This window comes from Syngnathus scovelli, chromosome 5, assembly GCF_024217435.2.
Source record: "Syngnathus scovelli strain Florida chromosome 5, RoL_Ssco_1.2, whole genome shotgun sequence".
Lineage (NCBI taxonomy): Eukaryota > Metazoa > Chordata > Actinopteri > Syngnathiformes > Syngnathidae > Syngnathus > Syngnathus scovelli.
Window position 1 is genome coordinate 3,578,297 of NC_090851.1, and position 25,370 is coordinate 3,603,666.

At 44.3% G+C, this 25,370-nt stretch overlaps 4 protein-coding genes across 9 annotated transcripts in view; 3 read left to right on the forward strand and 1 right to left on the reverse strand.

The window, feature by feature from the left end:
* Positions 1-129: 129 nt before the first annotated feature.
* Positions 130-5,344, forward strand: LOC125969293 (carbohydrate sulfotransferase 12). The gene is made up of 6 exons (XM_049721191.2): positions 130-295; positions 2,402-2,993; positions 3,061-3,203; positions 3,511-3,639; positions 3,710-3,902; positions 4,687-5,344. The coding sequence occupies exons 2-6, from the start codon at positions 2,544-2,546 to the stop codon at positions 4,960-4,962; spliced, it is 1,191 nt and encodes a 396-aa protein (XP_049577148.1). The 5' UTR covers positions 130-295; positions 2,402-2,543; the 3' UTR covers positions 4,963-5,344.
* Positions 5,345-5,704: 360 nt separating this feature from the next.
* ern2 (endoplasmic reticulum to nucleus signaling 2) lies at positions 5,705-13,164 on the forward strand. The gene is made up of 24 exons (XM_049721168.2): positions 5,705-6,311; positions 6,899-7,016; positions 7,102-7,135; positions 7,216-7,288; positions 7,352-7,424; positions 7,499-7,621; positions 7,691-7,792; positions 8,100-8,159; positions 8,228-8,447; positions 8,901-8,979; positions 9,096-9,246; positions 9,370-9,509; positions 9,578-9,748; positions 9,825-9,975; positions 10,070-10,135; positions 10,209-10,296; positions 10,363-10,552; positions 10,652-10,748; positions 10,942-11,141; positions 11,201-11,348; positions 11,819-11,946; positions 12,267-12,390; positions 12,491-12,558; positions 12,642-13,164. Exons 1-24 carry the CDS (start codon positions 6,246-6,248, stop codon positions 12,822-12,824), a joined length of 2,853 nt encoding a protein of 950 aa, XP_049577125.1. The 5' UTR covers positions 5,705-6,245; the 3' UTR covers positions 12,825-13,164.
* A 1,228-nt stretch (positions 13,165-14,392) lies between these two features.
* LOC125969295 (guanine nucleotide-binding protein subunit alpha-12) lies at positions 14,393-24,029 on the reverse strand. Its single transcript, XM_049721193.2, has 6 exons — positions 23,384-24,029; positions 20,660-20,878; positions 16,771-16,821; positions 16,487-16,687; positions 15,922-16,128; positions 14,393-15,727 (listed from the first exon to the last, which is right to left on the reverse strand). The coding sequence occupies exons 1-6, from the start codon at positions 23,696-23,698 to the stop codon at positions 15,566-15,568; spliced, it is 1,155 nt and encodes a 384-aa protein (XP_049577150.1). The 5' UTR covers positions 23,699-24,029; the 3' UTR covers positions 14,393-15,565.
* sdk1b (sidekick cell adhesion molecule 1b) overlaps positions 15,606-25,370 on the forward strand; it is a 169,910-nt gene continuing 160,145 nt past the window's right edge. For all 6 annotated transcript variants that reach the window (XM_049721155.1, XM_049721160.1, XM_049721157.1 and 3 more), the window contains exon 1: positions 15,606-15,751. The gene's annotated coding sequence lies outside the window, so the exon portion shown is untranslated. The remainder of the gene's footprint in view (positions 15,752-25,370) is intronic.

Sequence of the window (25,370 nt, forward strand, 5' to 3'; positions counted from 1 at the left end):
TACATTTAGGGCTTGTTCCCCCCCCTTAACGTTTTTTTCCTCACGTAAATATGTATTTAAGTATGTGTGTGTGTTTGTGTGTGCGCGCTCGCGTTTGTGGGTTCAATCTCGCGAGAAGAACATCTTATGGCGCTCGCACCGCCTCGAGTCCGAATCCACCATCCAGCAAAGCAAGCAGCCTCCCATCCCTCGCCCTCCCCACAAAGCTTACCCGGCCGGCAGCTCTCACCACGGGCCCGAAGGACGGCCACACACCGCTGACAGTCGACCGGCCGCCATGGAGCTCATCTGCCGGGTAAGTAACACAATTCGATTCGGGATGTATTGAATTGATTGATATACGTCATGTTAAAGGAGGTTTAATCGCCGCCACGATGCTCCCTCCCGGTGTGAAGGGAGTGAAGGGAACAGAAGCGGTCTTTCTTCCCTCTCTCAATGGGGCGCTGGATGAAAGGATTGACGGGGAGACGAGCTTATTTTCTCGGCGGTTGCCGCTGGATGTGATGGAGGAAGAGCGCCAAAGTGTTTTTACGCATGAAAGGTCACATTGTAGCCCGTTTAGTGGTCGCAAAATTAAGCTTGGAAAAGAAGGGAAGAGCAGCAATCTTTCGGGGGTGATTACAATCATAAGATATCGCGGTCCGTCATGATGCGCGTGCAATGTGACACTTTGTGGATGTTCTTCAAATAGAAGCACCAAGTCAACACGGAGTGTTTGGAATTGGAAAGAAACCACAAGCAAGTGGAACAAAAACAAGTTCCTCTCTTTTCCAGGAGCTGGCTGGCTGGCTGGCTGGCTGGCTGGCCGGCTGGCTTGCTTGCGTGCGTGCGTCCTCTGCGTCTTTGCTTATTTTACCAGCAAAACCAGGCGTTCCACCAGCAGACATTTCTCGTGCTTCCAAATACAATCATTTAAAAAAAAAAAAAAAAAAAATCCGACACTCGCGCTTCAAAAACTTTTTACAAGTACAGCCTAAAAAACATGGCTCTTCTGTGACTGGTTTTAATCTTCAAATGTCCTTACGGTTTGTCGAATGGACTCATTTGTTAAACACGGATTGAACATGAACATTGCGCTTAAATAAAAGGAAATAAAAAGACGAATTCACAGCAGCTTGAAAAGAATACCTTAAAATAATCCCAATGTAATATCACTTGATCACCCTTAGAGATGAATAAAAATAGGAGATCCTATTTTGATTCAGTTTTTATTATATTTTATTATTTAGATTCTAAATAAATGTGGCGGGCCGTATCTGGACCCCGGGCCTTGACTTTGACACCTGTGCTCGAAACGGTCACATTTGGTGAGGTTTAGTATTCTGCCTAAAAAAAAAATCTTCATTTTGCCCTGTTTTATTGCTTCTCCTCCATTTTTCGTTTGTTTGTTGGATTTGGGTGATGATATTCTTCATGTAAAATACGTGCCTTGGCCCGATGGAAATTTGGATGGAAACACTGGTCTAGACTGACTCGAGTGAAGGTGATCAACCCCCTCGGCTCCGTTTGTTCACAACTCCGTGACAGTTGAGGGCCCACAGTAGGCCCACTGTACTTCCCACAGCCCCTCGGGTCACTTCCACCCTCCCGTCCTACAAAAATAGACAAAAAGAGCTCTAGTGTAGAGCGTGGTGTCGTCATCTAACGCTGTCACTGCATTGTGTTTTAATCGTGCTTTGTTCCCACGCACTGCATACGAAGACTTTGGCGAGCATATTTTGTCCTTGGTTCTGCAGAGGACGTTCGTCCGACACAGTACTAGTAGGTACGCGTGCAGGGCACACGCAACCCAATCCGAAATGGAGTCGTTCAGTTTAAGATAGAGATAACAGTGACAGATAGAAACTGGTTGGGAAGAGGGCACAGTGGGAATACCGAGGATTACGTGAGACCAGACGGTGTCCTACTTTAATATCTTTCTATGTTGATCCTTGTACATTGGGGCATTTTTATATATATATATATATAAAAAAAAGCCAAATTGTACGCTATTTGATATAGCTATAGGTTTCCGGTCTTGCTCTTTTTCAGATTTATTTTTGCTGCAGTTGATAACTCCACTTTGGTCACGCTCCTATGGATTGGTGTAATTCCACGTTTGACCAGTAGATGGCAGTCTAAATAGTTTGATGGTGTAAATTGTGAAAGAACAAAATGAGCTTTGCGCAAAACACACTGAATATTTGATCCCCCGCAGCATTTTCTTCTTCATCTTCTTGAAATGCTCAGCCCAACTAAGGCCACAACGTCAACATCTTATTCAAATTTACGACGTCAAAAGATTTGTTGTTTCAATGAAACCGCAATGACCTCACTCACTCCATACTCGGGCTTGAGCAGTTTTACTCTGTTGATATTACAAAAAAGACAAAATAGAAATCACATTTCCTGCTTGTGTCAGCTGCAGTTGCTGAGCAGGAAGCGTCTCCTTCCGTGATAGACGTCCTGCGCCATGGAGCTCAGATAACCTCTTCCTCTTTTCTGCACCAATCTCGGCCCCCCCACCCCCCCCACCACCCTCCCGGAGCTTCCGCACTTTAACCATGGGAACGTGGCACGGCCTGCGCGTGGCGTTCATCCTGGGCGCTCTCTTCGCGATCTTGCTCATCATCGTCTACTGGGACGACGTGGGTGGTGGCTTCAACCTCTACCCTCTGCGGGACCGCAAACACGAGCGTTGCCCTCAGACTGACACGGTCCGCTCACACCCGCCCCCCACCCTCCCATCATCCTTTGCGGGAATACCCACCACCACGTGGGCCAACAGAAGTCTGCTGCAGCCGGGAAGAGAGGATGAGAAGGAGGAAGAGGACGAGATTCGGGATTCGGACGGAAGCCAAGAGCAGATTGCGAGGAAGCGGAGGATCTCCGATGTGTGTTCGGGGACGGACTTTCCCGGAAGGACCCGTGCATTTGAGCAGATCCCAAACAGGGAGTTGGACCACCTGATAGTCGACGACACGCATCAAATCATCTACTGCTATGTTCCCAAGGTAGCTAATATGACCACATGCGCTTCTGCGACTTAAAAAAAACATTTGGTATCGAATGTCTGCTCAGGTGGCGTGCACCAACTGGAAGAGGGTGATGGTGGTGCTGGCCCAGTCTCTGGTCTCGCCCGTCTCAGGAAAGCCTTATACCGACCCGGAGTTGGTTCCTCCGGACGTCGTCCACAATTCCTCGCTTCACCTCACTTTTGCCAAGTATGACACATGCGTGATTGATTACCTCTACCGGGTCCAAATATTGGATGAGCACTTGGTAGAACCTATTTTTCTCATTTGTATATTAAATGTTGCTTCATAATGATGCCGTAAGCTTTATAATCATGATAAGAAATTCACCCAAGCCGCTACGACTTTGTTCCTCGATGCCACAAGATGGCGCTAAAGCAGTGTTTTAGGATTAGAGATGGCTTTGGTCTGAGCACAAAAGGAGAGCCTCAGTGGGGGATGAAGAACAGGAGGACCAAAAAATGGTGAACAGTAATACAAAAAATGTATCCACCAGGTTCTGGCGCCATTATGGTTCTCTATCCCGCCACCTGATGGCGCTCAAGCTCCAGCACTACACCAAGTTCCTGTTTGTACGGGACCCCTTTGTTCGCCTTATTTCAGCCTTCAGGAACAAGTTTGGAAGGTGCGACAACTCAAGTCATACTGGGTCACATGACGGACTTATTCAACTCATCTTCTGTTTTGACCATCAGGCCCAATGAGGACTTCTACCGCCAGTTTGGCTCTGTCATTCTGCGTCGCTACGGCAACCTATCGGGGAGTTTGCCGGAAACGGCGGCTGAGGCTTTTGCGTCTGGGATCAAACCCACCTTCCAGCAGTTTGTCTCGTACCTCCTGGATGAGGACACGGAGAAGGAGAGCGTCTTTAACGAACACTGGCGCCAGGTAATACAGCACAAGACATCGCATTTCCTGAGTGCAACTTGCAAAATCTAAAATGTGCGTTAAGAAACTGATATTTGAACAGCCTCATGTAGACGAGCAAACAACATGACTCACATTCTTTCTATTATTGTTTGTGAAGTTCTTCTTTGTGTGTCTGTTGACATCATACTGCCCTCCGGTGGCCAAGATGTGAACACCATGGTAATTGAAGCAAAAAAAAAAGTGGGGTGAAAAGGGGGACAAAAGTCAAAAGTTGTCAAAATAACTACTCAGTTAAAGTACATATATTTGACGTACAGACTTCCCACCACTGCTTGATCGTAACGAAATGCCAGTCGGGTCTACCAGTGACCTAATGCATATGTTTACATTCTACTATTTTATATTGCTGCCATAAAGTGCACAGTGTGCTAATGTCAACTTTATTTTGGCAGGTGTGTTACTTATAATAAATGCACCATTTTATACAGTTTCGCTTCAACAATGACACACTTGTGAGATTGCAGCCAACTTTGAATACCTCACTTAGCAAATACGGCTGTAAATATTTTTGTAAAGACAACAATGCCTAGTTTTGATTGACATAGAAAACTTTACAGGCTCTGGGTTGAGTCCATGATCCTCACGAGTGATGGTTATATGTTTTTTTCCTTTAAGTGTTTACTTTAATTGTGAAAGTTAGTTGTATAGTTTGTTTTTCTAGGGCAGTGGTTCTCAAGTGTTTTACGGCAAACCTAATAAGGCGGTGTACTCAATGAAATTAATGCTTGTTTATTTATTTTAGGTTTACCGTCTCTGCCATCCATGCCAGGTGAAGTACGACTTCATCGGGCGACTGGAAACGCTGGAGACGGACGCCGAGCATCTTTTGAAGCTTTTGCAAGTGGATCACCTGCTGCGGTTCCCCTCTGGGGCGAGAAACCGAACAGCGGCCAGCTGGGAACGGGACTGGTTTGCCCAAATTCCTGTTTCAATGAGGACAGAGCTGTACGAGCTTTACCGACCAGACTTTGAGCTGTTTGGCTACCCCAAACCTGACAGCGTGCTACACCACCAGTAGGGCCAAGCCCCCCCTGATGAAAAAAAAAAAAAAAAAAGCCTTCCAAGATATGTCTGCAATGCTGTTAGAGCAAATACCTCATGAGACGATAAGTGCCTGCCAGTATTATTTTTGTATTTTCGTCTCAGCTGTCACTTCAAAGCTACTCTTACGCTTCATTTGCCCATGTTAAAGCACTTTGGTGTTTTTTTTTATAAATTATGGGCGGATTAGGGTTTGATTGATTGATTGATTGATAGAACTTTATTTATCCCACAGTGGGGAAATTTGCTTGTCACACCAGCGTACAAGAAACAAGTGCCAAATGTAAAAATGGATAAACAGGATAAGATATAAGAATTTATTTTGCTGGGTAATAAAAATGCGATTGCAAGAATTTAAATTTTAGATACTTTCAACTTGCTGAGGGCAGTGGATTTCATAATGGTGTGTTGTGGCAGAAGTAAGAAACACGTTGGCAACAAGTGAATCCAGACACAAGAGAATAAAGACATTATTATGCACAAATAACATAATAAAATAAACACTCTCTTAAATATACAGATAAACTATATTTATCAATGAATAGATTTTCAAGCCCGCCAATTATAATATACACTAAAATATATTTTGTAATATCGAAAAATGCTGAGAGGAGATTTCTGACAGGGTTCTTGCCCCCCTCCTGGCCTCTCCATCATTTCAAATATGTATAAAATATTTTCTCCCTTTAACCCCGGGAACATTCTGGAGCAGTGTCTACCCTCTAAAACAAAAGTACCACCTGTGCACCCATTTTAACAGATCTTTCCATTCCCTGCCTTTTTTTACCGGGCCAAATTGTTGTGAAATAATGTGCATGGGTCAATGTAAGTTCACAAAGTGAAGAATGAGCGCCTCCACCACTTTCCATAGCACAAAACCGCGCTCTATGACGTTGTCAACTGCCTTGCTGTCTTTTTCCACGTGTTCCAGACGCTTCCTTCAAACCCCGCCCCTTTTACGCTTTATCGCTGCTCCCATTGGCCGTGAGCACCACGTCCTCAAAACGAAAAGCAGTCCCGCCCACTTTTGTTATGACGTCACGCGTAGTTCCAAACACGGAAATGCGTAATTACTGTTGCATTGCCGTTAAGTTGAAAAATGATAGCTGTCTAAAACAGCGACATGTCCGCCTCTTGTGATGTTAAAACCGACGCTTTGAAACGACGCGGACGTGTGGAACCCCGCTCTGGGATTTCAGGGAGGAATTCGACCTTTGGTTTTTGAGTTCGGTCCGTAGCCCCGAGGAGGAGGTGGGTGTCATGGGGGCTTTGGGGCGCCTGCTGTTGTGCCTTCTGATTCTCTCCGGGGAAGTCACAATAACTCAGGTGAATTTTTATTTATGTTTACATTCTTTAATGGGATTGTCATATGTGATGGGGTAAATTATATGGACATCATTTGTTTGACATGCTTTGTTCTATTTAGTCCGTCTGGGTTTAGCACCAGTTTTACGCCGACAGAAAAAAAAAAACCCACTTTGTGCTAGACTGTGTGCTTTGACCATCAAAATATACACAGAAACAAAGACTTGTTTTTTCCAAAGGATAAAAAAAAAAAAGTTGACAAAATTAGAGATTCAAGTCAACCTTTTGATGATTTTTTTTGGGACTTTTGTTTTTTCCTAAGGATAAAAAAAAGTTGACAAAATTAGAGGTTCAAGTCAACTTTTTGATGATTTATTTATTTTTTGGTCTTGTTTCGTAATTTGGCCTTGTTGGCTTCCTGTACTGCTCAATTGTGCAGATGACACTTGTGACCCAGTTGTAGGCAAACATGGGAGGGGTAGATAAACCCTCATGAAGGTGTTTGTCTGGATATCCTGCTAAATACGGAACTCTGAATCTTTTATGGATTAGAAACACTGGAAGACCTGACACCCACCGCCACTCATTGTCCTTTTTATGGCTATCAGGTGGAGGGGGTCAAGGTGGTCACCCGCCCAGAATCCCTTCTGTTTGTCTCCACGCTGGACGGAAATCTGCATGCTGTCTCCAAAAAAACAGGAGACATCAAATGGACTCTAAGAGAAGGTTGGTTCATATAACAGGGAGTTTTCCATTTGATATTATATTTGCAATTGTTTTCTTATATAAACATGCTTTTTTTAATTGACAGATCCTGTTATACTAGTGCCCATCAACATCACTGAGTGAGTAACACGCACACTCAAGTGAACGCACCAACATTCCCGCTCTCATGTTATATATATTTTTTTTATTTTCCTCCCAGGCCAAGTTTTCTCCCGGACCCCAACGATGGCAGCTTATACATACTCGGTGGCAAGCACAAAGAAGGCCTAATGGTGAGCAATAGAGTGCAAAACTGTGTTCAATTCATAACGTGGTTTCGACGATGTGTTCACCAGAAACTTCCGTTCACCATTCCGGAGCTGGTTCAGTCGGCTCCCTGTAGAAGCTCCGATGGCATCCTCTATACAGGTGAGATGCATTCAAAATAAATCGGAAAAAAAAAATAAGACAACCTGACAACAATGCCTATATTAATCTGCCAGGCAAAAAGCAGGATGTGTGGTTTGTAGTGGATCCCGAAACGGGAGCCAAACAAACCATTCTGACAACGTCCTCGTCTGATTCCCTGTGTGTCAACACTTCTCTACTCTACATTGGACGTACAGGTAGAACGCGTCGGATTTAAATCGCATATTCGTTCCCCTTAAATAATAGCCGCGTTTTCCTCTCCGCAGAATACGTGGTCACGATGTTCGACACCACAAAGCAGGAGCTGCAATGGAGCATCACGTACAACGACTATTCCGCTCTGCCGTACGACGACGAACAAGACTATCGTAAGTGTTCATCGAGCAGGGGGGTCGCCGGCAACCTTTGATACTGAAACGGTCGGCTTCCAGAGAAACAAAAACAGAAGCCACAAAAAAGTTCATATTTTTACCAATATGTATTAAAAAAAAAACTAATCGCATTAAGAAATGAAAGATGTGTATATATGTATGTTTTATTAAAAAAAAAAAAGTGTCCTATGTCTAATAGACATGAAAGATCATCACATGGACCATAATAGTCGGCGTCCATTTTAGTTTTTTTTTTTTTTTTTTAAATGTATGTAATGTATTTTTGTATTGTCTTTCCCTCCAGGAATGGCTCATCTTGTGTCCAGTGGTAATGGCCTTGTGGTTACCGTTGACAGGGAGTCAGGTAAGGATTTCTTTTTGGGAAACGGAGCTCCTGCCTAAGTGAGATCCCAAATTGGTCCTCCCGTCCAGGTGACGTGCTATGGAGTCAAGATTACGGCGCGCCCGTGGTCAGGGTCTACCTGTACTCGGGCGACTCGCTCAGACACACACCCCACCTGTCGCTCGCCGTCGAGACGTTGCGCTTCCTCACCTTCTCCTCCGTCGCCGACGAGCGGACGGCAGTCCACTCCGTTTTGAAATGGCGCTATCAGTTTGTGAAGGAGGAAGCCAACGCACAAACGCTACTTGTGTAAGTTAGTCTGTTTCAAATCACCTTTTTGTTTTTTTTGTTTTAGATTTTGTCTCTCTAGTTGTCGCAAGTAGCGCTCGCAACAAAGCGAGTGACTTCTCAGTAACGCTTAATGGCCGTTTGTCAAAACAAGCCAGTGGTAATAAATTAAGCAACTTTTTGTGACATTCCTCCGCTTCCAGACTGCATTGAATGTGGCTTGCTCATAGATGTGTTTTAAGAGCGAGTCAGACGAGAAAAGATCGGCTTGGCTGTTTAATTATACACTCGCTGGGCCAGTCGCTCCGGAGACCCAACAATTTTGCGTGTATCCCTCAAAGCAGAAATTCCCATGGAAAGTGTGGTGGAAAAAAAAAAACATGGAGCGCAATCTTCAATTCTTCCATTTTCAGGGACTCTTTTTTTTTTTTTTATCCGTCTTTTCAAAACCGTGGCTTCTTCTGTCTCTTTCAGGCCCACGCTCTACGTGGGGAAACTGGACTCCCACCTCTATGCTTTGCCTTCCTTCGTTCACCAAGGATTCTCCTTAGTGGTGAGTTCCAAATGTATTTTCCGTGATCATTCCAGCCAAGTTTTGCTCCCAGTCTGTAATAGGATATCACATGTGCGGCGAGACCATTCACTGGCCACTTCTTCTTCCCACGGCAGCCTCGGGGTCTGACCCTGGGCCGGATTGAAGGTCCTGAGACGGCCGGTGTGACGCTCAGCGGGCAAGGGGAGTGCTTGATCATCCCGTCCACCGACGTGCGCTATCCTCCAGGGAGCAGCAACAGCCCTCAAAACCACTGGTTGTTAATAGGTACTCACACACACCGAGCCCCAACTGGACTGAACCAAGTGGTGGTTAGTTGCGGCGGGAAATGATTGACATTCATATTAACCATTTAGATTAGCTCAATTGGGAAAATGCCATGTTTCACAGGCCACCACGAGATCCCGCCAGTAGCACATACCACCATGTTAAGGGAATCGCGGCTCAGCCTGCCCTTCCCCAGTGAAGCCGTCATCCCCCCTCGACCTTCTGCCCCGCCATCCTCGCGCACCACCAGCTACAACCAAAACGTGAGCCCTTTCAAGTCCTTGGGCAAGATCTTCCATCTCCTTTGTTTCATGTCGCTGTCATCCTCCAGTTTCGGTTGGTAGGCCAAAGCGATGGCGAAGGAGCCGTCGACGAGAGAGAATCGGCAGGAGCCCAGAAGTCGATCGGCGTGCGTTCCGTCTACATGACGCAGGACTGCTTGGCTCTGACTGTGTTGACCGTGCTGCTGGGAGGCTGGTTGGCATTCGCCTTCACGTACACGGTGAGTCGAGAACGCTCGGCCGCTTATTCGTTTTATTGAGGACATCGCGAAGGGGACATTTTGTGCTTCTCACTAGCGAGCGGCCAAGAAGCTGAAAGCTCTGCAGGAGCAGCTCCAGGAAACGTTTGAATCTCCCTGCGTCCAGTCCACACAGACCACCAACACGCCGACACCGACTTTCAGCTCCTCCGACTCGGAACTTTCTACCAACACGAGCGTCTCCACTGGTTCGTTCATTTTGTCACCGTAGCATATTTTTGAGCGCACACGTTCACGATGGCCTGAATAAAACTTCAAGGTCGCTGGTTGGCTTCTGTGCAGGTTCTCAGCATGCATCGGAAGATCTTGTTGTAATGCCTTCTTCCCTTGACAGCAGCACAACCTCAAGTATGGATGAACTTTATTTTCTTTCCATCCTGCAAATAAAGTTGATTCATTGCCGCTGATTTTCGGTCTACAGAAAACAGCGAGGAGGTGCACTTGGGTAAAATCTCCTTCACCACATCCGAGGCCCTCGGTCGCGGCAGCTCGGGAACGTTCGTCTTCAGGTAGGTTTAAAAGTGTGCCCACCGAGACACGGAGGTCATCACGATTTGACCTCGTACCGTACGCAGGGGCAACTTCGACGGACGGCGTGCGGCGGTGAAGCGAATCCTCCCCGAGTGTTTCGATGTGGCAGAGAGGGAAGTGCAGCTCCTGCGACAGTCCGACACGCATCCCAACGTCATCAGGTACTTCTGCACGGAGAGGGACAACCTCTTTAAGTACATCGCCATCGAGCTGTGCGCCGCCACCGTGCAGCAGGTCAGTGATTTTTTTTTTTTTATTGCTTGCTGTCACTTTAAATTTAAAATATAAAATGGTATCGCTGACGTGTATCTTTTTCAACGTTATTGTTTGCAGTATGTGGAGGATCCATCCAATTTTCCCAACCTGAGTCCGATTATGTTGTTGGAGCAGACCATGTGTGGCCTCTCACACCTCCACTCGCTCAATATAGGTTTGCGACACACGTACACAAAGTCTCAAATATGTAACACCTACATTTTTTTTACATTTGTGTTTATTGCTAAGTTGCTCTGAAATTTATTCAATTGCATTAAAAAGACTCAAAAAGTCTTGAACTTAAACCCAGAATGTCAACTTTGAATATGAAGTTAGCAAAACGATCGTTTTTCTGCTCCTTCATCCAGTACATCGAGACCTGAAGCCTCGAAATATCCTGATCTCATTTCCCTGCGCTTCGGGTAAAGTCCGAGCTCTCATTTCCGACTTTGGGCTGTGCAAAAAGATCCAAGATGGTCAGAGCAGCTTCTCGTTGCGTTCGGGCGTGTTGGGCACGGAAGGCTGGATTGCTCCCGAGCTACTGGAAAACATTCCTGGCAGCAAGCCGGTGAGTCTCTCGTGTTAGCTGTGTTGACTTTTCCTCGACTGACCGTCGTTTCTCTTTAGACCGCCGCTGTGGATATCTTCTCCGCCGGCTGCGTCTTCTACTACGTGGTCAGCGGGGGGAAGCACCCGTTTGGCGAGACTCTGATGCGGCAAATGAACATCCTGTCTGGAAACTATTCACTTTCGCAATTCATGGATACCATACACGGTGAGGATGGATGGCGTGAGCGTGTCTATGCTGCTTTTTGGGAAACCTAGTCTAAAATTGTTTTTATGCTGATTTAGTAAAAACACACTGGATAACTTTTTACTGTCCCTCGATGTGTTCACAGTAAACAAATCTTTTTTTTTTTTCCCAAACAACCTTAAGATGTTGCTCTCCGTAGTAAATGAATAATTTCCAAGGGAAAAAAAATGTCTCTTTGCTTCCTGTTCTTAATCATTCAAAGTTGTTCTCAAACCCAACAGGTGAGCTGCTAACTTGTGGTCAACAGTGGAATTACACCATCATAAAAAATCTAATTATTTGTACAAAAAAAAAAAGACAGAACAGCGTTGCATCAATGCAACGTTGATTTGAATGTTTATTTTTTTTTAAGTGACGTCAAATGTTGTGAAGGTCATTGAACGATGATGCCAGTCCATTGACTAAGCTGCAGCAATGTTGTGCCTCAACAGAAGACGTTGTGGCCGAGGACCTGATCAAGCAGATGATCAGCGCGGAGGCGGAGTTTCGGCCCTCGTCTGTCGGCGTGCTCAAGCATCCGTTCTTCTGGAGCCCTGAGAAACAGCTGCTTTTCTTCCAAGTCAGTCGCCTCACTCACTCTTTACTCACTCGTTTGTGTTGAGTCATGTCTGAAAACTAAAAGCATTTGGAAACTAGCAACTGGCTTTTAGTTCCTGCATAAAAACCTGCTCGCAAAAATCTTTCCAGACAGTTTTGCAAAACAAGCCACTTTGTTTCCAGTCCACAGGCAAGCAGTAAATTTTCTTGTTTACTATTTTCAATTGCTGTCGGCTGCAAAAATGCATGTAAAAAGTACATCAAAATCCAGAAGTTCTCTGGAACCAAATTTTAAAATACAATTTTCTCAATTAGTTGTGTGTATTTTATTATTTCACCTAGGATGTAAGCGACCGCATTGAGAACGAACCAGTCGATAGTGAGATCGTGTGGAACCTTGAAAGTGAGTGCCGAGTCGTGGTGCGGAGCAACTGGAGGCTGCACATTTCTACACCTCTGCAGACTGGTAAGGAGGATGCACAATAAAAACACACTCAGGGACACTTGTGTCATTCATAAATCATTTTTGGAACACAATGCCTTTTTTTTTTTTTTCCCCGATGCAGATTTGAGGCGGTTCAGGACGTACAAAGGCAGCTCGGTGCGAGACCTGCTGAGGGCCATGAGGAATAAGGTCAGCCTGCGTTATCCCGACGCACTTTTTTTGTTTTTTTAAAAATCAATTTATTTGAATTGTATTCATTCGTGGTTCCACAGAAGGCTCACTACCACCAGCTGCCGCCCGAAGTGCAGTACAGTCTCGGCGAGCTGCCCGACGGCTTTGTGCGCTACTTCACCAACCGCTTCCCAAAGTTGCTGATGCACACACACACTTCGCTGCAGGCCTACGCCAACGAGAAACTCTTTCACCCCTACTACATGCCTCCTGGCGCCAAGTAGCAGCCATCTCACTCCTCCTTATTGCTTTTGTAAAGCTGTCACTGTTTTTAGATACACCTTAAGATATACCTTGGCTTGATTTGTGTATTTATTATTTTTTGACAGACTTGAGAAAGGACGCGTGCTTCTGATAAAGGCTTTTATGGAAGAAAAAGTTCATGCACTCCTAAAGGTAGCGACACTGACTGGCAACGCACAAAGTCAAATAAATCTCCATTGATAACCACTGTACTCTACATGACATATTTATACGCTTATCTTTATTGATTTGATCTGCTGTAGAAACAATGCTGAGATTTCCTGATTTTCTAAATTAAATCTCGACTTTGATTGCGCCTAAGATTGAAGTGTATTTTTTTTGGTCCTTTTGTAAATATTAATAATTTTATATGATAAATTTTGTAACATTTAGCGTTGAGATTTAAGCATCAAACTTACTTTTAAAATGATCTTATGTGTATTCTGTCGTTTTAAAGTTAACACAGAATTTGCTGGTGCAGCCAACATGATTTATTTTCACATGGAGTTAATGGAAATGTCTCCAGACGTCCTCCTAAACAAATGAAGTCATTCGGTGAGCAGTAAACAGGCAGTCAATTTTCTTCAATGAGTATTTTTACAAACTACGTCACTTAACCCAGATCATCATACAAGTATGACCCCCCCCCCCACCCCCCGATTATTTTTACCACAGCTCAGGGAAACAAAAGTGTTTAACAGAATTTTACTCGCTTGTTATGTAAATATCGTAAAACACGACGGGATTTAAAAAAAAAAAAACGTTTTAGAAACATTTAAAATTTTCTTAAGGTCCGGTTTAGTAACATGTTGCACTACTTCATGCTGACCAGCAGAGGGCAATGTTTCACTCTTCATAAAAAACAAAACACGAGGGAGTTATCCAGGAGCATTTCACGGCCTAATCGTCTACTAATGGACGGTCGAATTGTTATTTTATACAATTATGTGGGTCGCCATTTTCTTTGTATGTCTGTGTAGTGTGTGTATGGACTAATTAGAGAGTTCAACAGTGTCTCCAGTCAAAAAAGCCTCATGGGGAGCCATCTTGTTAACCGCAGTAAGAAGGTAAGCCACAGACACACCACCAAAAAATGCACTGTTGCTGTAATAGTTCTTAAGTTAACGACCATCTAAATAAGAAGTTCTGCGGCCTGCAAACATAAGTAAAGTATTTTTGCACTTTTACGTCAGTAAGATGCTGTAATATTGGACAAGAGGAGAACGAATATGAAGTGAATGTTGTATCATCTCTGTGTTGCTAACTGCTAAATGCATTAGCTTGTTTGTTAGCATTAGGCGAAGCAGACTTTCCCTGAAGCCAAGAAAGTTATGTTGTTTTAAAGTGTAATTCTCAGTTTTATGTCTCGTTTAGCTGGCATTTAACAGCTTGAAACCTATCATTTTATTTTTTAACTGTTCACAAACTGTTTAATTGCCACTATAGCTAAAGGGCTGATTATATTTTTATTTGCTCTTGATTATGCAATTGAAATCAATATTTCATTCACTTTTAACAAGTGACCTTTTGCCTTTAAACACACCACAGATGCTGTTGTCTGCCCCCTTTATTTTCCGTATGAAAATTGTTGATATTATGTTAGTATGAGTTCAATGTGCCCAAAATTCTGTGAACAACCAAAGAACACAATGTCCTCCCTATTGTTTTGCACACCACAAATGTTGCTGTATTTTTTGCACTCTCCTTCTTTCGTAGAACACTGCAGGAGGTCACTTTTGTGTGTGTGTGTGTTACTCTATTTGAGCAACAGGACAGGAAGTGGGCTCCGCAGAGGAAACTTGACCCCCTTCCATACAATCCCCCCCTCCTCCCCCTAGTGGTACTTTTACTTGTCTTCCTCCCTTTGTAACCTTCACCCCCGCCCCTCCATCTCTTCGTTTCCATTTTTCTTTCTTTCCAGCAGACTTGAATCCAACTCTGCCATTGTCAAAACTTGTCACACACGAATAAATAAAGTAAAACAGCTTTTGGGCAAACAGCAGTGTATTTCACCACAAAATACAGAGCCAATAAGGCACCCAAAAATTAAAAAAACAAAAAAAAAAGCAGAAGGTCAAAACGAGGGAACACACGTCTCTCTCCATCATGTCCTTCGTCCTGTTTTTCATCCTTTTTTTTCCACTCCACGGTTTGTCCTTTTTGTCTCAGCATATATCCAGTGCTGTGACGACATCTATTTACATGATTTCAAAATCAAAAAACAAAACGCTGTGCCATGTGGGTTAGTCGGACATTTACAGTGCTGCTGTTAGAGAGTGGTATTTTTTTTTTTTTTTTTGTGCCGCACACACACATAAATGAACAAATACAAGCGAGAAGACAATCCGACGTAAGATCATTATCGTCTCTACCCTTTCTGCAAGTTCACTGACGGGACACTTCACATAACGCAGCATATGACCACCGAGGCCCAAACGTTAGGTCATGTGGCGCTCCCTGCCCCCCCACCTCCCCCCGCTCCGCCTCCTGACTTGATTTAGTGACTGTGTTGGCATTAGTCCTTAAGACGTCCAGAGCAACCAAACACTTTGAGCGCTTGTCTTGTTCAAATTTGTAAAAGTAAGAAAGGGAAGTGCGTGTCTGAAATGGGTTGGGTCACAGCTCCACAGGTTGTCTGAGGAGCACATTAGCGTGTCCGCTCCATCGCTCCACACCGTTAGGTTTCCCGGGTTTTCCTTTTTCTTCAAGAATGTTTTGAGTGTTACTGCAACATGATATCCTTGAGATTCTCCTGCAGGATGGTGTCCTTGACCGCGTGGAAGACGAAACGGATATTTTCGGTGTCCACCGCTGTGGTGAAGTGGTGGAAGAGCGGCTTGCCTCGGTTTCTCCTTTTGCGGCTGAACGACTGCACCAGGAACGCCTGCGGGAACAAGACGGGGCAACAGTGAGTGTGTCTCTTTTCATTGGACTGTTATCTGCTTGGTTACAAACAGTGATGCTTTGAGATGCAAGTTTGAAATATATATAAGGAAAAATATCACTCTAAAAGATCTCGTAGAATTTGAAGGATTGAACAGTTTGCCAATACGGATGGGTTGAAATTTTTGTCAGCACCTGCACATCCTCCAGCCGGCGCGGATCACCCCTGAACTCTGGGAAGTTCTTGCGGATGTCGGCAGTCCGGATCTTGTCCACCAGTAGGTCGGTCTTGTTGAGGAAGAGGATGATGGAGACGTTGAGGAAGAGCTTGTTGTTGACGATGGTCTCAAAGATGTTCATGCTTTCCACCAGCCGGTTGGTGCGACGGTCCTCCATCAAGACCTGGAAATGACACGCACGGGTTTCAGCAAGGGACTAATTCAACATGGCGCCATGATTGGAAAAAGGGAAGCCTTCCACGATGGGACATTGTCTTGTACGTTTCAAGAATGAAGATGAAACCGCCGGCCTGGTCTGAAGCCTTCAGAAATGGCGGTGGTCAACTTTACAGCAATCAAAAAAAAATCAGTCATATGACCGCTTATTGGAAAAGGAGCCAGCGCCGAGGCAACAGTCGCGTTTGTTCAAGGCGAGCACAAAGAGAGCTTTGTCTCTTGTCCATTTTGTGGTTTTTGGAAAGGACACGCGGCTGGAGAAAGAAGCCACTGTCTGCCTGGTTTGTGACCTCGCCGTCCCGTACCTGATCGTACTCGGACGACGACACCATGAAGAGGATGGAGGTGATTCCGTCGAAGCACTGGAACCACTTTTGCCTCTGCGACCGCTGCCCGCCCACGTCCACCATCTTGAAGGGAATCTTCTTGATGACAAAGTCGTGCTCCACAATGCCCTTGGTGGCTTTGCGAGCGAACAGAATGTCCTGCCGGCTCGGGGTGTAGCTCTGAGGGGAGACAAGGACAACGGGATGACACCAAAACTAGATTTATTCATTTTACAGGCCAACTTTGGCTAGACGTGACTCACCAGCTGACCGATCCGTTCCAAGTTATCCAGGAAGTATTTGACCGACTCACTCTGCGGACAAATGAAAGGGGGGCAAAATAGCATTAGTCGTAAAATGATACTTAGTCATCAGGAATTGATATTAATATTGTAATATCCGTAGATGAAAACATGGGAAGTGGACTTTAAAAAAAGTCATTTAATCGCAGTATTGAGGAGGGAAAATGTCCATCGTATATTCGTGCTTACAATTTTTATATCGATTCAAGGCCCAAAGGTCACATTCAGCCGTCCGGTCATTTTTTTTGTAGCCCACAAACACGTGACAATTTTTTTTCCATAATTTCAAAACTGGACATACAAATAATAATCAAAAGCAAGGGCAATTGTTATTATCTTCTCATCGGACATTGAAAAGTTTGACCCATGAGCCCGAGAAGCTCTGTCAGAGCACGAGCTCTGAAAGTTACAATCGATCAAAGGAAAAGTAATAAACAGAGATTCCGAAAAAAAAACAAAAAAAAAAAAACGTTTGAAGCACAAGTACAAGGAATATGTCCAAATTAAGATTCGTTCAACCATAAAAAGTGAACTGAAGTGGCTCCACATAGATGAAAAGGTTCCCACGTGTTTGCGCCAACGTGATTAAAACCCATTCCTCCACGGATGTTGTCACACACCGCGGCTTTTTTATTCCACGACAAAAGACGAGAAGCGTGTGACACACGGCGCAATTAACAAGCAGCTTGAAGGTCAAAAAACGGGGAGCGTGCGTCAAAACATCTCCCGGTGTACATTGCGAAATGAGATAAACCAAGTGGACGACTCGATAAGATGTCAGACGGGACTCGCTGACCCACTTTTTTGTCCGTCCATGTTGTAATCACCAGCAAGATGAACCAGGAGAACAATTTACGGCAACGAGGATCATTTTATTTTCATTAAATAACTTCCATTCGCACATAATCCATAAACGACAAAGGGAAAATAACCGACCTTATCTACAATATCTGAACACCTAACTTTCGTTCTTAATCACATACACACACGCCCGCGCACACACGTGAAAGGAAACAGCTGTGTGTGTGTGGAGACGGTGACGAAAGAGACGGGGGAGGGAGGAAGCCCGACAATCGAGATACAAAGTCACTCATAGCGCTTCTTCATCTTGCAAACTTCCTGTCTCCATGAAGAAACAGATTCATTCAAGTGACGTTTCAAAAGAATCGGTGTCAGTGGCCCGCACATGTCGAGCATCAACCCGGAGGGGGTAGGACCCCCGTGACCCCGCTGCTGACCTGCAATGTCACACTAGAAGAAAACACACAAAGCCGTAAAGCTCCGATTGGCTAAGCAGGACATGGAGGGGAATTCCCGGACATGAAGGGATGTGCAAACCCACACAGGCAGACAGACACACACACACACACACGTACTTTGACTTCCGTCAGCATTAATTGCACCATGTCGTGAAAAGACAAATTTGAAATCGAGTTTATAAAGTGTAATATGAAGCTTTTAATAGCATTTGCTGCAGAGTTTTCGATGGAAATGAAAATATTGTGTTTTGTGCGTGTGTGTGTGGTTGAGTAGAGCGAGTGGAATGTCTCCATGGCACGTACGCAAAGATTACTGGCTTTATTACGACAACCTCAACGGGCTCACGTTATGTTCTCCCCAAAATATCCAAATTGTCCCACGCCGCGTAAATCTTTTGGGTTCTTGTACTGCATCTTCTCCCCACGCTTGTGTGTGAAGTACAGTCCGAATTTTGCCACATCCACTTTCCCAGCGGCCAAACCCATTCTGTCTTCCCATGTTTATTTCAAAGTTTGCCTTGTGTCGGCGGGACAGGATGCAGTGACACCGCAGCAGTAAACCATTATGTGTGTGCGTGTACAGTAGACGGCGGCCTTTGGACGTACATCTGTTGAAGGCTCTCACACACTTACACAACGCTTCCCACAAAAAAAAAATTTGGAGTCCCAACAAGACTTGTGTCGGTGGCCCTATCGTAGCAGGGTGTTATCAGGGTGCGCCTGCGAGTAAACAAAATGCCTGCACGAGTTTGCCCCCCCCCAACCCCCTCCCCCAACCTCTCCCTTGCCTTCTTTCCTAAGTTCCCTTCTTTCTTCCCTCCCTCTCTGCGGCGTCTGCCTGTGGCTCGGGTCCAGCCGAGCCTGGGAAAAGCTGACCGAAAAAAAGCCTCTGCGGGAGAGGAGCTAGAGAGAGAGGCAGCGTGGAGAGAGGGGGAGAGAGGGGGGGGATTGTAACCCTTGGCATACACTCATTACGACTTTAGAAATGGCTTATTGTGAATTCATTGTGTCAGGAAGCGGAGACAAACGACAAAGTTGAAAGCAGGCGAAAAACATGTACTGACGTGACCCCCCCCCCCCGGAGGATTCTCACATTATTTTTTGGTGTATTTCTCGCAAAGTGTATTATTGATCAAATTGGAAGAGGTAGCGCAGTCCGTGATTCCAAGAGACATTGTTAACTGGCCTAGCATGAATGTGGAACATAAGTTGTCGTTATTTTAAAATGACCCCGCCGGACAGGTCAGCGGCCATCAGCGAGCAAAAAATAACCCCTTAGCTTGTGGACAGATTTATCTAAAGAGGATGTGGCAATGGACCATCCTCACCCAGCTTCCCCCAGACTGGGATGCCCTTGAGCATGACGCCGATTCCCAAAACAGTTCCTCGAGGCCCAAAAAAAAAAAAAAGGGTGCCAGACACAAATGTGCACCTCTTTGTGTGTAAACGCAGGAGGCTAATTTAATAAATATGCAAAGATTCATAACAAAGTTGATTAGAGCTAAACCGACGGTTAGCAAGCTAGTGGGCTAAAAGTGCTAGCGGGCTTTGCTAGCCCACAGGCCAGGGTCAGAATTATCTAATAAGTCAGCGCCAGACTTGAGGGAAAGTTAACTGTTTATTGATGGATATAGATGTCAAATATGTAATTAGGAGACTTGGCAGTGAATGAGTTTGCGTCTCCGACGACTGAGAGGAGGCCATCTTGTTTAATTCATTTAGCAAATTCATTCATTCTGTTAATGTTTTTTTCTCTGGTTTATTAAGTTTATAAAATGTTTAATTTCACTGTACAGAGACTTTACATTAGCTGGTTTAAAATAAAATAAAATAAAAAAAAGCAAAGCTTTAGCATAGTGCCCATATCAGCGCGAGCCTCCAGATAAAGCTAGCCGGCGTGACATAAAGCTGTTGGCAAACGTCTCGCGCACGTAGGCGAGACGGAAGTGCCGCCTGACTCCAGATTGTTTTGTCACTGATAGTAAAAGCGTAAGAAGGTAGAAGGTCGAGCTTTTTCGACCGACTGCTTTGCTTCCGTGTCAGAAAAAGAGCAACACGCGGGGAAATAAAAAGTGCAGCGGCAGCTAAAAGGGCTGGGCCGGTGGAGCAGAAAGAACAATACAGTCTGTGATACTTCCATGAAACTCAACCTTTTGCTTGCCATGAAGCATCTGTCTGCTCCATCACGGAGGATTTGTTGGCACCAACATGACGTTATTTGCTGAGCAAAGTGCTTCTCCAGTTCTTCTACAACTCCCTTTTTTTTTTTCCCCCCACCAGAACATAAAACGGCAGTTTTAGGAGTCTCCTTTTTTTTCTCCTCAGACATGAGAGGGTGGGAGACACTTGGAGAAATGATTATCTGACTGGAAAAAAAACAGACCGCTTTTAAGTACACCCTTGGTTCCTCTATTCTCTCCTTTGGTCAGTTGCTTCCAACTTTGTGGGGGGGAGTTTGGGGAAGACCCTTTTCTGTTCCAGCACGGCTCAAATCAAGTTCTTCACAGATGTTCTTGGATTAATTTGATTTGTGTTGTGAAATTGATTGTGAATGAGTCGCTGATTGTCTGAAAACCAGAGTCTCAACTCACCAGCTGAAACTCGGAGCGTCTAGCGTAGGCCTGCTGGATGCCGGCGTCGGCCCACAGCGCGCTGAGCGCCATCACGTACAGCTGGAACTCGCCGGGCTCGACGCCCACGGCGCCTGCTCGGCCCTCCCACGACATCAGCAGCATGCCTTGCTTTTCGTTCTCGCAGCTTTGCCAGCCGATGCCGAGCTTGTCACGGGCGTCCACCAACACGCGCATTCCCTGCGGGGGACACAAAATCAGGACCAGAGGTGTAATCAGTGAATCTATTCTCAAATGGAGTAACCCAAACACTGAAGCCTTCTGAGGATTTTTTTTTTTTTTGGTGGGAGGTCTCCTCGGGATCAAACGAACCCCACAAACCCTTGGTGTGGTTGTCTTATCGTTAGCAAGCAACCTTTTAATGAGCATCATTTGGGTGCTACATTGCCTTGTAATCAACAAAACAGTGCGTCTCTTGTTGCCACGGCGACTTTAACGGTCTATATATAATACAAGGAGAGCAGCCAAAGAGGTTGATCGTTGTCTCCGACGATCAGATGTTTATTTCGAGTCATGCTGAGTTTTGTTTGGAGTTAGCAATCGATCACAGTGAATATTTCATCAATTTATTTCATGTTTATCAATCCCTCATACGCAAACAAGCCACTTAAACGGGACTTCTGCGATTGTCGTTTTTATCCGCTGATTCACGAATCCAGACGAAAACATGACCAAACAAAGACACATTCGGAAATAGTTTTTTTCCGAGATGCGGTTCGCAGGAATTCTCGTGTTGACAATCTGACTGCGATGACCCTCGGTGACCTCTGTGACTAAGTAGTGTGTCTAAGATGGACAAAAAAACCTAAACAAACACAGACGCCCCGCAGCTGAACTGGTGTTTACCGCAAAGACAGCCGTGTCTAACACTTTGTATGACACACAGCAAGCAGAAACATTTTGAAAAAAAAAAAAAAAAAACTATGAGTGAGCTTTGACTCACATCCCTTGTTCAGCATGGAATGAAACTTGCGCCACATGTTTCCGATTTGTTCCTCAATGTTAAGCCATTTACTGTTTGACAAAAAAAAAAAAAGATTTGATTTGCGGTTTTGAAATCTGTCGGTGGCAAAACATCCAAATGCAAAGCAACACATTCCAGTTATTTCACTCGTGTAAATGTTATTTGGTATTTTATTGGATGTTTTACATGGCGGGAGGAAAAGCAGCTTGTCAGCCTCACTGTGCTATTTTCTTTTTTTTTTTCCTTTCTAAACGTCTCTTTTTTTTTTTTTTTTTTAATTGCCTGCTTTGCGGAGACGGACGGGGCCTGTATTTGCTTTGGATGTGTCTCTGTTTTCTATCTCTGACAGCAACGAGGTATTCCGCTGGCTCATAATCTCTCTTCAGGACCAGATAACATTCTAAAAATCTACTTCGGCATCAGGTTTCTTCTTGCCAAATATATAAAGCCTTTTTTTTTAAAATGGCACTTAAATCTTTGTCAAATATACCAAATATGGAGTTTTATTTCCAAAAGGTTGTGTTTCACAAGTCTAGACGCAGCTTGACACATTTTGGAGCTGACATTAGCTGTAAAAAATAATGCAGGATGTCTGCTGGACAGGAAACGGCATCTTTTTTTGTTAACGCAATATCTAGGAAAAGAAGAACTGAAAGTGAAAGGTTCCATCTCAAGGTTAACCAGATGTCTGGATAAGTTTTCGCGCTTGAGATTGACCGGCCAAAGGAAAAAAGCTAAACTGTAGCTACTATACTTGCTGTCCTCAATGATACAAAATTTACGTCCCGCATGTTCCGACCACGAGATGCCGTTTCGATGAGCTCACCGACGGTAAACCCTGATCTGGTTTTGAACGGTCACAGCGTAAAACAAAAGAAACGACAACTATTTCCAACCATCGTGACTTCTGCTATGACATCGATTACTCAAGCGCGTTTGGAATTGTGTACAAATAAGTTACGTCCCAGACCAGGGAAGGTTTGGAGAAGCATTGTGTTTTGTTTTTTTGGTCTAACTGGAGCCTTTCTTTTCCCAGTGTGGGCTGAGCGGATGTTCTCATCCCTCAGGAATAGTCTGGTATTGTTAGCTAGTGAAGGAGGCCCGGCTATGGCAGCAAACAAAAGGACATTTACACACATGGACACACACACGTGGACGCACACACACGGGATAAAAATATGCATTGTGTCAACAAACCACTCTACAGTGGGAGGATGATGTCAGTTGCAGGACAAACAATTATTCTAGTCAACTTAATAGGATTTTTATAGATAGGCTAAATCATCGGTGTCAAACTCGAGGCCCGGGGGGCCAGATACGGCCCGCCACATCATTTGATGTGGCCCGCAAAGACAAATTGTGCTTCAAATTCGTACTAGAATTGCAAATTTCTTCACTTTTAATATCTTTTTTCCAAAATATTTGACCAGTTTTTACTCGTCTGATTTGAACATGAGCTATTTGTCCGTTCGTTTTGTCGCTTTTACTTTATATAATATGAGGCGCTCATACATTTATTTGGGTATCCGAAAGAAGCTATGACTATAAGCGGCCCGTGAAAAAAAATGAATTTGACACCCCTGGACTAAATGAATATATTGATCTTATAAATAAGGGTCGATATAGCTTTTCTTAAATCTACTTTGCGCAAAAGAGCTGTGATTGTCACTTATTGAGTTGAATACAGTAGTTTACATTTCCATTCCATTTAAGTGACTTACCTTCAGTATATTTTCATAAATAGTGTCCCTGAAGTCCAGCAGTGCTTTCTTGTCAAACTCTTGTCCGTTAATAATGCGCATCTGCTTGAGAAAAGTCGACTTTCCGCTCTCTCCTGCGCCGAGCAGCAGGATCTTCACCAGCCGCCTCACGGCTCTTCTCTCCCGTGCGAGCATAGCGTCGATCTCCCGGCTTCTCCGACGAGCCTCCCGCTCCTGCGCGGCGTCCCTTCCCCGGTTGCTCTGCTTGCTGCCCGCGTCTCGGCTCGCCTCAGCCGGCAGCAGACAGCGGCTGAGGGTGCGGACCACTCCCGACATAATTTGTTAGGCCTACATTTAATTAAAACTGTTTTTTTAGGGTTGAGATCATGTCTAATTTCAACAGTCAGAGCGAGCGAGCAACGTTGACGTCTGTTCGGTCACCGACAGACGGGACGAGTCTTGGTTGGAGCACGCCATGTAAACGCAAAGAAAAATGCAACGCGCTTGAAAAAAAAAGTTTGAATCTCTACAAAATATCCAGTTAAATCCACTTCGTGTTCTTCAAAGTCAAATAACAAGGCAGGTTGTAACGTCCAAGGCGCGTCCAAACTTTCCCCAACACAGCGGTGGTGAACTTGGGCAGCGGCCGGGAGGGTGCGACTCCGCAAGGGGAGGGGAGGGAGCGGTGGTGGGACGGCCCAAGCGGAGGTCAGTGTTACCACAAGAGGGCGCCCGCACTCATCTGTACCGCTCAGCATGACTGTCGCATGAACCCCGGCATACTAACGACATTTCTCCATCATTTATTTATTTATTGGATATTTGAGTTTTTTTTTTCTCGAATAGTTCGTAAGATTTTTTTTCTTTCCAAATTCATTTCAATAAGAGTCAATTATACTTTTAATTTTGTTGCTATTTACCATTACCCTATTGTCCATGAATATATTAAATGATTAATTTATTAGTTCTTTTGAGCTATTTAACTTTCAAAGGGGCATACAATAAGTTATGAAACAATACTGAGTTGTACTTTGTTATATTATTTCAAATGTGACTTTCTTTTTTTATGTAAATCACTTGAAGTCATGTAGAATAGAACAGAATGTCTTTGTAAAGGTCTCACGGAGTCCCTTTTGACAGAAATGCAAAATAGGCTGTTCTCGAATCCTGGACAAGGACACAAGCGTTGTATCGAAGGTATTCATATTGAATATTTTGCCAGTGTGTCATTCAAGGAAACGAAGGTGCTCCCAATAACACTGACTTCTTTTGATTATCATTCAGCTGATGTCATATCTTTGAAATATAGTACTTGATTAATTTCAGCTATCACAGTTTTTACTGTGATTATTTATACCTCAGTGTTTCCCTCTCAATGACACGGCTAAACATTTTCTCCCAAAAAAGATGTAATGCTGAAAGATTTCTTCAAAAAAAAAAATGTCATGCTGGGAAAAAAAGCACAAAAAAATGACAAGATAAAAGCACAATGAAACAACCTTCCCATAGTGTGAAGGCCCGAATTTAATTGAGAGTTGGAATTAAATAAATGTGAAAAGACACCCTTGCTGTACTGTCCCCCACCTAGGCCTTCAACAAAATCTGCGATTAAATGTAAAATTGTCTCGCAAGCAAAAGGTCACTGGAGTTTTTTTTTTATGAGCGTGGGACAAATGCTTCTGATGTTTACGTGCGGCGTGTCCTCAGTCAAGGTCCGTGTGATTTTGTGTGCAAAGTTTTTTCATTGTCAAACGTCTTTGCTACAACTTTACAAGTGTCTTGACACATTGTTGACTTGTACGACAGACTGTGACGAGGACTGGGCAACTATTCGTTTTATTAGGGAAGGAGGGCTTTTTATTTCTATAAATAGTTATAATAATAGCAGTCAATGTGATATACTCAAACAGTGGTTCACAAATGTTATCAAGACTGAAATTTTAAAAACAAATGAACAAACAATAAATATGGCTATGTCAAGACATGGGTGTTATTCCACTTAATGCCA

What these genes read in the sequence shown, in the direction of transcription:
- ern2 (XM_049721168.2), top strand. Translation starts at nt 6,246, where the DNA reads ATGGGGGCTTTGGGGCGCCTGCTGTTGTGCCTTCTGATTCTCTCCGGG. An exon ending in CAAATGGACTCTAAGAGAAG is followed by an intron (nt 7,017 to 7,101) that starts GTTGGTTCATAT and finishes TTTAATTGACAG; the next exon opens with ATCCTGTTATACTAGTGCCC. An exon ending in CCTCCACTCGCTCAATATAG is followed by an intron (nt 10,749 to 10,941) that starts GTTTGCGACACA and finishes TCCTTCATCCAG; the next exon opens with TACATCGAGACCTGAAGCCT.
- LOC125969293 (XM_049721191.2), top strand. Translation starts at nt 2,544, where the DNA reads ATGGGAACGTGGCACGGCCTGCGCGTGGCGTTCATCCTGGGCGCTCTC. An exon ending in CTTCACCTCACTTTTGCCAA is followed by an intron (nt 3,204 to 3,510) that starts GTATGACACATG and finishes TGTATCCACCAG; the next exon opens with GTTCTGGCGCCATTATGGTT. An exon ending in TTCAGGAACAAGTTTGGAAG is followed by an intron (nt 3,640 to 3,709) that starts GTGCGACAACTC and finishes TTTGACCATCAG; the next exon opens with GCCCAATGAGGACTTCTACC.
- LOC125969295 (XM_049721193.2), bottom strand. Translation starts at nt 23,698, where the DNA reads ATGTCGGGAGTGGTCCGCACCCTCAGCCGCTGTCTGCTGCCGGCTGAG. An exon ending in TGGAACGGATCGGTCAGCTG is followed by an intron (nt 16,688 to 16,770) that starts GTGAGTCACGTC and finishes GTCTCCCCTCAG; the next exon opens with AGCTACACCCCGAGCCGGCA. An exon ending in GCCGGCTGGAGGATGTGCAG is followed by an intron (nt 15,728 to 15,921) that starts GTGCTGACAAAA and finishes TTGTTCCCGCAG; the next exon opens with GCGTTCCTGGTGCAGTCGTT.